Raw genomic sequence first — 12645 nt, 5'->3', positions numbered from 1 at the left:
CCTTGATCCTCTCCTACTACAACTCAGCCAGCACACTTCACTCCTCCAATGCCAACCTACTCACTGTACCGTGATCTTGTTTATTTTGCTGCTGACCTCTAAACCATGTCCTGCCTCTTCAAATCCAACAATTACTCTCCCCAACTTTAAAGCTTTATTGAAGGCCCATCTCCTCCAAGAGGCCTTCCCTGACTAAGCCCTCATTTCCTCTTTTCCCAATCCCTTTTGTGTCACTCTGATTTGCAGCCTTTCTTCACCCCACCCTTCAGTCCCACAGCACATACATAAATGCCCCCTCCTACCTCACCTCCCTTCTCTCCTCCTCCAGCCCAGCCCGCACGCTCCGCTCCTCTGCCGCCGCTCACCTCCTCACTGGGCCTCGTTCCCGCCTGTCCCACCGTCGACCCCCGGCCCACGTTCTACCACGTTCCCTCCTCACCTCCGCCAAACTAACTCTCTTCCCCTCTTCAGAGCCCTGAAGAGCTCACCTCCTCCAGGAGGCCTTCCCACACTGAGCCCTCCCTTTCCCTCTGCTCCTCCTCCCCCTCCCATCGCCCCGACTCCCTCCCTCTGCTCTACCCCCTTTCTCTCCCCACAGCACTTGTGTTTATTTGTATATATTATTACTTTATTTTATTAATGGTGTGTATATATCTATGATTCTATTTATCTGTTTTGATGGCATTGATGTCTGTCTCCCCCTTTTAGACTGTGAGCCCATTGTTGGGCAGGGATTGTCTCTATCTGTTGCCGAATTGTACATTCCATGTGCTTAGTACAGTGCTTTGTACATAGTAAGCGCTCAATAAATACAAATGAATGAATGAATAAATGAATTTCGATTGAAGTGACTTGCCCAAGGTCACACCGCAGACAAGTGGCGGAGCCTGGATTAGAACCCATGACCTTCTGCCTCCCAGGCCTTTGCTCTATCCACTACACCATGCTGCCTCTCTGTGATCTTCCTTTCTTACAAACTTTAAAGTTTTAAACAATTGTAATATTTGTTAAGCATTTACGAGGTGACAAGCACTGTTCTAAGCACTGGAGAAGATGCAGGACAATAAGGTCGGGCACAGTCTCCCACACAGGGCTCACAATCTAAGTAGGAAGGAGAACAGGTATTTTACAGATGAGGTAACTGAGGCCCCGAGAAGGGAGGTGACTTGCCCAAGGTCACACAGCAGGCACGTGGTGGAGTTGGGAGTAAAAATAATACTAATAATAATAATGGTATTTGTTAAGTGCTTACTATGTGCCAAGCACTGTTCTAAGCTCTGGGGTAGATACAAGGTAGTCAGGTTGTCCCTCATGGGGCTCACAATCTTCATCCCCATTTTTCAGATGAGGTAACTGAGGCACAGAGAAGTTAAGAGACTTGCCCGAAGTCACACAGCTGACAAATGACGGAGCCGGGATTAGAACCACGACCTCTGACTCCCAAGCCCGCCTCTTTCCACTAAACCACGCTGCTTCTCAGATTAGATTAGATTAGAACCCAGATCCTCTGAATACTAGGACTGTGCTCCTTCCATTAGGCCACGCTGCCCACTGATTAAGCCTCATCACTAAATGTTTCCTTTAAAATCTTTTTTTCCTTCCTTCTCATAAAAACGAACAGACTATTGGGTCCCAGTGGGCTGTTGCATAGCCATCTGGAGATGGATTCGGTTTAGACTGGGAAAGCTGCAGGCCACGAACGAACCGGTGCCATGGAAATCTCTCGAAAAGTGCACTTTCTTGCTGAGTTGAAACCAGAACTCTGGGGAAGAAAGGCTCGTTACCCGGTACCTTCTCCGTGGCTGATCCGTTGGTAATCTGGTGACCCTGAAAGTGACTACAGTCAGAACAGATTGAACCGGAAGATGCCACAGAAGTCTCATTATGTAGATTAATTCCCCTGCTGTTGGATCCTTGAGGTCAAGGAGCTAAAGGTGGGCAATTTAACAGATGAAGAGGTGCTAACTGCCAGAGGGAGGGTAAATCTGGAAGAGGGAGACGAGTGAAGTGATCTATAAATCAGAAGCAGCTTGGTTTGGTGGAAAGAGCATGGGCCTGGAAGTCAGAAGGACCTGAGCCAGAACAGATCCTGTCTCTGTTATGTGACCTTGGCTAAGTCCCTTAACTTCTCTGTGACTCAGTTACCTCATCTGTAAAATGGGAATTAATAATAATGTTGGTATTTGTTAAGCGCTTACTATGTGCAGAGCACTGTTCTAAGCGCTGGGGTAGACACAGGGGAATCAGGTTGTCCCACGTGAGACTCACAGTTAATCCCCATTTTACAGATGAGGGAACTGAGGCACCGAGAAGTTAAGTGACTTGCCCACGGTCACACGGCTGACGAGTGGCAGAGTCGGGACTTGAACCCATGAACTCTGACTCCCAAACCCGGACTCTTTCCACTAAGCCACGCTGCTTCTTTAATATTGGTATTTGTTCATTCATTCATTCAATAGTATTTATTGAGCGCTTACTATGTGCAGAGCACTGTACTAAGCACTTGGAACGTAAAAATTGGTAACAGAGACAGTCGCTGCCCTCTGACGGGCTTACGGTCTAATCGGGGGAGACGGACAGACAAGAACAATCCCCATTTTACAGATGAGGGAACTGGGGCACAGAGAAGTGAAGTGACTTGCACCACAGTCACACAGCCGACAAGTGCCAGAGCCGGGATTCGAACCCACGACCTCTGACTCCCAAGCCTGTGCTCTTTCCACTGAGCCACGCTGTAAGCCCCCGACTCCCCTGAATTAAGACTGTGAGCACCATATGGGACTGTGTCCAACCTGATTAACTTCTATCTCTGCCTCAGATATAGAGCTTGGCACATAGCAAATGCTTAACAAGTACCGATGTTATTATTATTATTATTCTTAGGGATTCCTCCTGAGCCCACACTGGAGAAACTGCTTTTCTACACCGGTGAAATGGAGTCGGCAAATCAGAGCAGTGGCTGACTAAGAAAAGCAATGAGACAAAGAAGCACGTCCAATTTAGAGTATTTCTGAGCCAAGGAAAGCACAGACTGACTTTTTATTGGAGAGTATTTCTAAAGCCCTGGAAATTTCACTGAACTGCTAATTCCATTCTGTGTACCCAGGGAGAATGTGGTTCATCAGCCACCTTGCCCACTGGGGCCGGTTTGAATCCGGGTGAAGCATCCTACACCTCTTCATCGCTGCAGAGAGGAGACAAGCAAGGCTGATGATGTGTTGCTGTACTGTATTAAGAGGTAGGCCCCCGACTCCCCTGAGAAAGAGCTAACAATCTCTGCAGAGGGGCAGGCAAAAAAAAAACACCCCAATATCGCCAAAGAACCATTCTCCTCCTTCAGACCATAAATTCATTATGACGGGGAGCGTGTCTGCTAATTCTGTAGTATTATACTCTCCCAAGTGCTTATTCAGTGTTCTGCACTCAATAAATACCACTGATCGATTGACTGTGTTCTGCTCTGTCATAATAATAATCATGATATCTGTTAAGTGCTTACTATTTCCAGGCACCGTATTAAGCGCTGGGATGGATACGAGCAAATCGAGTTGGACGCGGTCCATGTCCCACGTGAGGCTCGCAATCTCAATCCTCATTTTATGGATGAGGTAACTGAGGCCCGGAGAAGTCAAGTGACTTGCCCAAAGTCACACAAAGCAGACAAGTGGCGGACCTGGGATTAGATCCCATGACCTTCTGAGTCCCAGACCTGTGCTCTATCCACTACACCAGAGACCCTGGCCCGGTTACCGATGGGCACAGAAAGCAACACATGGAGTGTCTGTTATAAGAATAATGGGATAATTGTACCCTCCCAAGCGTTTAGTACAACGCTCTGCACACAGTAAGAGCTCAATAAATACGACTGACTGACTGAATGCTGCTCCCTACATCTCCGGGAGAACGATAGATTGTAAGCTCCCAAGGACAGGGACCTTGTCTATCGCTCTGTACTCTGCCAAGTACTTTGTACGGAGCTCTGCACCTACTAAGTGCTCAAAAATACCATTGATTTGATTTATCGATTGGGAATACAACAGAGCCAGAGGGCAGGGATCGAGTCCATTAATTATTGTATTCTCCCAAGTCCTTTAGTACAGTGCCTTCCCGCAAGTACGGGGTCAATAAACTCTGTTGACTGTTTGACCATGAATAAATTTTGGCTGGAGGATCTTGGACACGCAAGCATCTACCGTAATCGATCAGAGGTATCTATTGAACAGAGCACTCTACTTAATGCTGGGGAGATTACAAGAGACTAAGCAGACATGATTCCTACACTCGAGAAGTTTACAATCTAGTAGAGGAGACAGACGTTAAAATGAATTCCACAGGAAAGAAGAGAGTCTAAGGAGATCGATATGGATGCTGTGGGGGTGAGGTCCGAGTGAGTATCTAAGTGCTTAGTGGGCGAAGACTCAATTTACATCAGCTGATAATATTGTGTCCCCCCCTCTCAGGGTGGCACCTGGAGAGTTTCCAGCCCTCTACCAGTCTCAACTATGGGAGGGAGAGTCGAGCAGAGGCCTGTCCGTTCCCTTCCTAGCTTGGCCAGTGGCTAGCGAGGGGAAGACGATCTGCTACGAGTCAAAACTCACCCGTGCCGGGAAGCAGCGGCACGGGAGAGAGGCGAGGGCGGAGATCTGAGTTCACTGCGTGGAAGGAGGCAACCACTTCCTGATTTTTACCAAGAAAACTCTATGGATCCACTACCAGAACCCACGACCTCTGACGCCCAAGCCCGTGCTCTTTCCACTAAGCCGCACTGTTTTTCTGCTTGTCCCATCTTCTGTCACCAAGGGGTTAGGGTATGTGTAGCCATAGAATTTTCTTCATAAAGATGTGGAAGTGGTTTACCACTGCTTTCTTCCACGCTGTGAAAACCTGAGCGTGGTTTTGATCACTTGATCATCCTCCTCTGACATTCCGGTGCCGCTGCTGCCCAGCACAGGTGAATCAATTCTGTCGGACGCTTTGGGTTAGATCTTTTCATTATGAGTAGCCCTATATGGCAGAGCTCTAAGCTTCATCAGCGTCGAAAAACTCTCCTGCCACGATAAGGCGTCGATTCGTAGGGCAGTGTGCCTCAGTCAGCTGTGTGACTGTGGGCAAGTCACTTAACTTCTCTGTGCCTCAGTTCCCTCATCTGTAAAATGAGGATGAAGACTGTGAGCCCCACGTGGGACAACCTGATCTCCCTGTGTCTACCCCAGCGCTTAGAACAGTGCTCTGCACATAGTAAGCGCTTAACAAATACCAACATTATTATTATTAACTTCTCTGTGCCTCAGTTACCTCATCTGTAAAATGGGGATAAAGACTGTGAACCCCACGTGGGACAACCTGATTACCCTGTATCTCCCCCAGCGTTTAGAACAGTGCTCCGCACATAGTAAGCGCTTAACAAATACCAACGTTACTATATGTAAAAGGGGGATTAAGACTGTGAGCCCCATGTGGGACAGGGACTGCGTCCAACCTGATTAGCTTGCATTTACCCAGCTCTTAGTAGAGTGCCTGGCATATAATAAGTGCTTAATAAATACCATAAAATGGGGGAAAAAAAGATGAGGAAGGCACAGAAGTTCCAGGTTAGCCAGGAGTAGGAGTAACTTTGCACATAGCAAGCACTCTGTGAAAACCACTGATTGACTGAGTGATTGATTTAAGGTTCAGGAAACTAAACAAAATAGCGTTTGACTTTTAGACAGACATCTTTCAAGTTTTATTTGATTGAGCGAGTTTCTGTGGGGTAATCAGGCCGAATAATTTAATCAGTTAGATAACAGATGTGTAGAAAATATACTTCCTACTAAATACAAATGCTCTTATATTTGAATAGCCCACACTGCATAATCTAAAGTCTGGCACGTTGTGATAAATGTAAAACCTTTAAATATTAAGAGTTTCTGGGATTCTTTAGAATACTTTTCCAAGCGAATGCTTGCTTTACCCCCGAACACATCCAAGAGTTGTCTTGACGATGATAATGATAATACTAAAAATAACAATGATGATAATGGTATTTGTTAAGTCCTTACTATGTATCGAGTACTGTACTAAGTACTGGGGTATATAAAATACAATCAGTTTGAACACAATCCCTGTACCGCATGGGACTCGCATTCTAAGTAGGAGGGAGAACAGGTATTGAATCCCCATTTGGCAGATGAGGAAACTGAGGCCCAAAGAAGTTAAGTGACTTGCCAAGGTCACCCAGCAGGCAAGTGATGGGGCAGGGATTAGAACTCGGCTCCTCCGGCTCCCAGGCCTGCGCTCTTTCCCTTCTGAGGGCACGGCCTCCCTTTGCTACAGAGAGGTTTCCCAGGTTATCTATTTGCTTCTTCAGTACTTTCCCCATTTGGCCAAGGATAGCCTAGGTTTCAATCCCATAATTAACCATTAGAAGAAACTGCAGAAAAACAGAACTAATTTCAAATTTCCATCACTACCTGGGGTTTTAATAAGGGTGTAAGACAAGGACGTATCTTATCGCCTTATCTGTTTATCTTTTACACCAAATACCTAATGAGAGAAGCCAGACTGGATGAAGACGAATGGGGATTAAAGACTGGAGGAAGGAATACAAACAATCTTCGTTAGGCCGACGATACAACCCTACTAGAGGAACGTGAAGAAGGCTCGAAGGGCTCATTATTAAAAGTTAAGTAACAGAGCAAAAAGATGGGCCGATATTTGAATGTAAAGAAAAGAGAGATCACGACAACTGGAAGTTTTAATACATTTGTAGTGGATGGCGAGAAGACTGAAATAGTTGACTATTCTTCTCTCCTGGGATCAGCAAACAATAATAAAGGAACTAGTAGTCAAGAAATACGCTGAAGATTAATGTTTGGAAGATCTGCTATGAAGAGCCTGGAAAAAGTCATGAAATGTGCTGATGTATCAATTGCCACAAAAATACAAATTGTCAACTCTGTGGTGTTTCCAGTGACAATATATGCATTCGAAAGCTGGATAGTGAAAAAACAGGATAGAAAGAACATCGATTCTTTTGAAATGTGGTGTCGGCGAAGACTTTTGCGACTACCATGGACTGCCCCAAAAACAAAAACAAAAGGATTTTGGAGCAAATTAAACCAAAGTGGTCTTCGGAAGGCCAAATGATTCGACTTGGATTAGCATATTTTGGACATACAATCAGGAGGACTGGAGAAGACACTAATGCTAGGAAAAGTCCAGGGAAAACATGGAAGAGGCAGACCGGCAGCTAGGTGGATAGAAACCATAACAACAATAACGGAAGAACCACTGGAAAGGACGCGGATTATGGCAGAGGACAGGACATTCTGGAGAAAGTATATCCATGAAGTCTCTATGAATCGGAAACGACTCGATGGCACTTAATAATAATCATAACCCGTAGTTTTAGCCTCGGTGCTCCAGTTTCTTGGACAGACTTCTTACTCATGACGTGTCAACTTCTTGAGGTGACAGGGCAAGTTTACTTTAATCATTTAATCGCACACCAATAGCAAGGCAGAAGTGAATCGGACCAATGGGAAAGACCAAATCCAATAGTCTTCTGTAAAATGAAGAAATTTTTTGTACTTTATGGTATTTTCTACGTGCTTACTATGTGCCAGGCCCTGTACTAAGCATTGGGGTAGATACAAGCTAATCAGTTTGGACACAGTCTACGTCCCACAAGGAGCTCAAAAGTCTTAATGCCCATTTTACAGATGAGGGAACTGGGGCACCGAGAAGTGAAGTGACTTGCCCAAGGCCCCACAGCAGACAGGTGGTGGGGCTGGGATTAGGACCCAGGTCCCTCTACTCACTAGGCCACACTGCTTCTCACTAGGCCACACTGAGAAGCAGCGTGGCTCAGTGGAAAGAGCACGGGCTTTGGAGTCAGGGCTCATGAGTTCGAATCCCAGCTCTGCCACTTGTCGGCTGTGTGACTGTGGGCGAGTCACTTAACTTCTCTGTGCCTCAGTTCCCTCATCTGTAAAATGGGGATGAAGACTGTGAGCCCCACGTGGGACAACCTGATTCCCCTATGTCTACCCCAGCGCTTAGAACAGTGCTCGGCACATAGTAAGCGCTTAACAAATACCAACATTATTATTATTATTATTATTATTCTCAAGAGGTGAACTCAGTAGGGGGTTGACAAGAGAAATAAACATTAGGAACCCAAGAAATTTTGTCCTGACAAAATTATAATGAAATGAACATGAGGTGGTCATTTGTCTCTTTTGATAATTGAAATATTTCACCTTGTTTTCCATCAGGTTTTCGAGCGGCTTCTGACCGATAGCAGTTGGGCACAGGATACGACGAAAACATTGGCCAGGGATATGGATCGTGACCCTAGGAGGAAAGAGTAGAACAACTGATACCAGGTAGCGGATTATTACCAGTTTCTCCAGCTTACTCGGTCCAAAAGCCTATCTACTATGTCATTATTTTTCCTAGATTTGCCTCATAAGAGTGAGAATTATTGCCTGCCCATCAAAGTTATATTCGATACTAGAATTTAATACTCCAATCTACCACAATTAAAAGGAAAGGTTATGGAGAAGAAATCCAATGTTTATGAGAGCCAGAACATTTAGAAATCTTTCTGAATACCTGGGCTGCTATCCAGGACCGACAATGTTAATTTTGCCGGAGGGAGAATTTGGAGGGGAGAGGGGTAGGGAAGAGCGCTAGAGAAGGGTTCACGAAAGGAAAATTATTGCTTTCAAAAGAATACTGTATTTCCAAATTTATACATCAATCCGGCAGTCTTTCCTGGGCTGACATTAATTTCTATCTCATCTTTACCAGGGTGACAGTTAGTAGAGAAGTACAGCACTTAACAAAAGAGTCTGCTTAGCAAATCTAGAACTTGGAGACTTCTGATGAGTGCTCCAGGTGTGCGATACTGCCGACGGAATAAAGACGGAATAAAGCCACCTAATGAAAGGGAGATGACAGGAAAAGAAAAGCGCTGAAAGTAGAATTAACATCGCTCAACTAAATACTTGACTCTTCACACACAGAGAGAGATGCGAGAGAGTGAGAGATAGAGAGATAGCTTTTTAATAGAACCATATTCTAACTTGCTCTGAAATGATACTGCAGTCACATCTGTTGTCTTTTTGAAAGCAGAAATTATGTGTTCCCAAGAACGGCGTGGCCTATAGTGGAAAGAGTCAGACGCCCTGAGTTCTATTTCCTCAGCTTTGCCACTTGTCTGCTGTGTGATCCTAGGCAAGTCACTTAACTACTCTGTACCTTTGTTTCCTCATCTGTAAAATAATTATGGTATTTTTTAAGTGCCAACTATGTGCCAGGCACTGAACTAAGTGCTAAAAGAAAAAGAAAACATACCAAAAATGGGGATTAAAGCCTACAATCTCCAATTTAGACCCCTGAGCCTCATGTGGGACAGGGCTGTATCCAACCGGATTATCTTCTATCTTTCCCAGTGTTTAGAATGGTGTTTGGCATGAAGTACCACTTAATTCCATAATGATAATTATAACTATTATTATCATCATTATATACGGTCACCTCAATGAAAGATGCAGCTGATTGGGATTGTTTGTTATTGCTGTTGTGCTTGTTGTTGTTGCTAATTATGGTGTTTGTTAAAATCTTACCGGGTATCCAGAATCGACCTAAGCGTTGGGCTAGATACAAATTAGTCAGGACAGACACAGTCTCTGTCCCTCGTGGGGCTCACAACCTAAGTAGGAGAGAGGACAGGCATTAAATGCCCATTTAACAGATGAGGAAAGTGAAGCACAGAGAAGTGAAATGACTTATCTAAGGTCACACAGCAAATACATTCCAAAGCTGGGATTAGAAGCCAGATCCAGTGACTCCCAGGCCCACGCTCTTTCCGCTAGACCACACTGCCTCCTAATTAGTTCAAGTTTAATAAGATCAAGCCACCCGGAGGCCCAAGGTAAAAGCACAAAGAGCCGAAAACACTGACACTTACCTTCTGGAGCAGTCTGGGAGGTAATATCCGTTCTAGTGGTCCACCAATGAGATTTATTCTAACCAGAACATGGTTTCTCTCTACTGACAGACCATCAATTATGAAGTTCCTTCAAAAAAAAACCACCCTCATTTCAGAAATCCTGTTATTTCGATAACGATGATTTCTTATTCAAAAAAGACCATTGATCTAAAAAACCCTAGATACCATTCTAAAAACTGAATGTTTACAAAGGTCACCTACTTCCAAGAGATTATGCGTAAGAGAAAAAACAATATTCTGATTTTTACTGACTCTTTTTATCACGAAGAACTGATGAACGCACAAGACTTGATCTACTTCTAATAAATGGGAATGGTTTGAAAAAGAAGGAATCAGCACCCTTAATTATTTATTGCCATTGTTCTCGTCTGTCCGTCTCCCCCGATTAGACCGTAAGCCCGTCAAAGGGCAGGGCCTGTCTCTATCGGTTACCGATTTGTACATTCCAAGCGCTTAGTACAGTGCTCTGCACATAGTAAGCGTTCAATAAATACTATCGAATGAATGAATGAATGAATTGATTGAACATCTATGTGTGCAGAGCATTTTACTAAGTACTTGGGGGAATTTAGTAGAATTAGTGGGTGGAAGGAGTTTACAGTCAAGAGGAAAAGTTTCATCTTGATGATTATATAATCATCATAATGATAATAAATCATAATTGTGGCATTTGCTAAGTGCTTACTATGTGCTAGTCACCATATTTGAGGGCTGGGATAGAAACTAACAAAACAGGTTGGACACAGTCCCTGTCCCACATGGAGCTCCCAGTCTTAATCCCCATTTTACAGACGAGGTAACCGAGGCCCAGAGAGGTGAAGCGACGTGGCCAAGATCACACAGCCGAAAAGCGGCAGAGCCGGGATTAGAACCCCGGTCCTTCTGACTCCCCGGCCCGGGCCCTATCCACTACAGGTCCCGGGCTGGCCTGGCTGTGAATAAGTGCATGCTGAACTCTCCAACGTGCATCACCAACCAAGCAGAGCCCTAAAAAAGCAGACAGTGCCTGATCTCTATTTGCCTAATTGGCGGATTTGGGAAGAAAAGAGTTTGAGATTCCAAAAGGCTACCTCCGCCTCCTGGAACCGAATATCGTTTATAGTTTGCTCTGCAACCCAGTTTAGGTTGAAGCCGGGTTCTTATCGGTGAGTGGGAAACTGGGCGAAACACAGTGACTGCTATAATAACAATGTTGGTATTTGGTAAGCGCTTACTATGTGCAGAGCACTGTTCTAAGCGTTGGGGGTAGACGCAGGGGAATCAGGCTGTCCCACGTGGGGCTCCCAGTCTTAATCCCCAGTTTCCAGATGAGGTAACTGAGGCACAGAGCAGTGAAGTGACTCGCCCACAGTCACACAGCTGCCAAGTGGCAGAGCGGGGATTCGAACTCATGACCTCTGACTCCAAAGCCCGGGCTCTTTCCACTGAGCCACGCTGCTTCTCCAGCACTTAACAAGAAAATCGATAGCCTCTGTTGGCATGTTTTTCATTCATTCTTTCTTACCCGTGACCCTCGGGGGCCTCTGTGACATTCTCCTCCTGGGCTTTCAGGAGCATTTTGGACACTTGGTACTGAGTCTCTAGGAGGAGAAGGGTGTCTAGATCGCAGCACAACACACTTAACAGCCTGGAGAAGGACAACACGATTACGGCATTTCAGATCGGAGACTTCAGGGGAGGAAAACGACAAAAATGATAATAAAAATAATAATCATAACAACAACAGTCGTTCAGTTTTTAAGTGCTTACTGTATGCCAAGCGCTGTACTAAGTGCTGGGGTGGCTCCAAGATCATCAGGTCCCACATGGGGCTCACAGTCTAACTAGGAGAAAGAACAGGTACCGAACTCCCACTTTGCAGATGAGAACACCGAGGCCCCGGGAAGTGAAGCGACCGGCCCCAGGTCACACAGCAGACAAGTGGCAGTGCTGGATTAGAAAAGCAGCGGGGCCTCGGTGGAAAGAGCTTGGGAGTCAGGGGTCACGGGTTCGAATGCCGACTCCGCCGCTTGCCAGCTGTGTGACTTTGGGCAAGTCACTTCACTTCTCGGGCCTCCGTTACCTCATCTGTAAAATGGGGATTCAAAAGCGTGAGCTCCACCTGGGACAACCTGTTCACCTTGTATCCCCCCTAGCGCTTAGAACAGTGCTCGGCACGTAGTAAGCGCTTAACAAATACCACCGTTGTTACGATTCAAAGCCAGGTCCCCTGACTCCCAGGCCCGAGCTCTCTCCACTGGCCCACCCCGGTCTCTATAGTGAAGCGATTCCAAGTTAACGATATGCTTAGGATCACAGGCCCCCGACGTTTCCATCCCCACGGTGACAATAGCCCGATGACAGGGGATCGATTCCTACTTGACGGTTTATTTAGGACAGACGTGTCAAACACGGGGCTTAGGTAGGCTGTCTGCAGCCCGCTCGGGGCAGCCCGGGGCAGCTGCGGGAAAACGGAGCGAGAGGCAAGACGAGAGGATGGAGAGAAGAGACGGTCAAGGTCATCCCTCCCGCGTGCTCTCTATTGGCAAATATAAATCTACGGCCGCTATCCTAGAATAATGTTGGTATTTGTTAAGCGCTTACTACGTGCCGAGCACTGTTCTAAGCGCTGGGGTAGATACAGGGCGATCGGGTTGTCCCTCATG

At 45.8% G+C, this 12645-nt stretch overlaps 1 protein-coding gene and 1 non-coding gene across 4 annotated transcripts in view; one reads left to right on the top strand and one right to left on the bottom strand.

Annotated features, from left to right (window-relative positions):
• Nucleotides 1–12645, bottom strand: part of TBC1D32 (TBC1 domain family member 32) — a 235422-nt gene that overhangs the window by 83777 nt on the left and 139000 nt on the right. For all 3 annotated transcript variants that reach the window (XM_029056266.2, XM_029056257.2, XM_029056276.2), the window contains 3 exons: nucleotides 11505–11627; nucleotides 9959–10067; nucleotides 8244–8337 (listed from right to left, as the gene is read on the bottom strand). In XM_029056266.2, coding sequence (XP_028912099.1) covers nucleotides 8244–8337; nucleotides 9959–10067; nucleotides 11505–11627 — 326 coding nt within the window. The remainder of the gene's footprint in view (nucleotides 1–8243; nucleotides 8338–9958; nucleotides 10068–11504; nucleotides 11628–12645) is intronic.
• LOC114809929 lies at nucleotides 4451–4588 on the top strand. The gene has a single exon (XR_003757700.1). It is a non-coding gene; the product is annotated as a small nucleolar RNA SNORA7 (small nucleolar RNA).

Source organism: Ornithorhynchus anatinus, chromosome 2, assembly GCF_004115215.2.
Source record: "Ornithorhynchus anatinus isolate Pmale09 chromosome 2, mOrnAna1.pri.v4, whole genome shotgun sequence".
Lineage (NCBI taxonomy): Eukaryota > Metazoa > Chordata > Mammalia > Monotremata > Ornithorhynchidae > Ornithorhynchus > Ornithorhynchus anatinus.
Note: the sequence above shows the minus strand (reverse complement) of the source record. Positions and strands in the feature narration are given on the sequence as shown.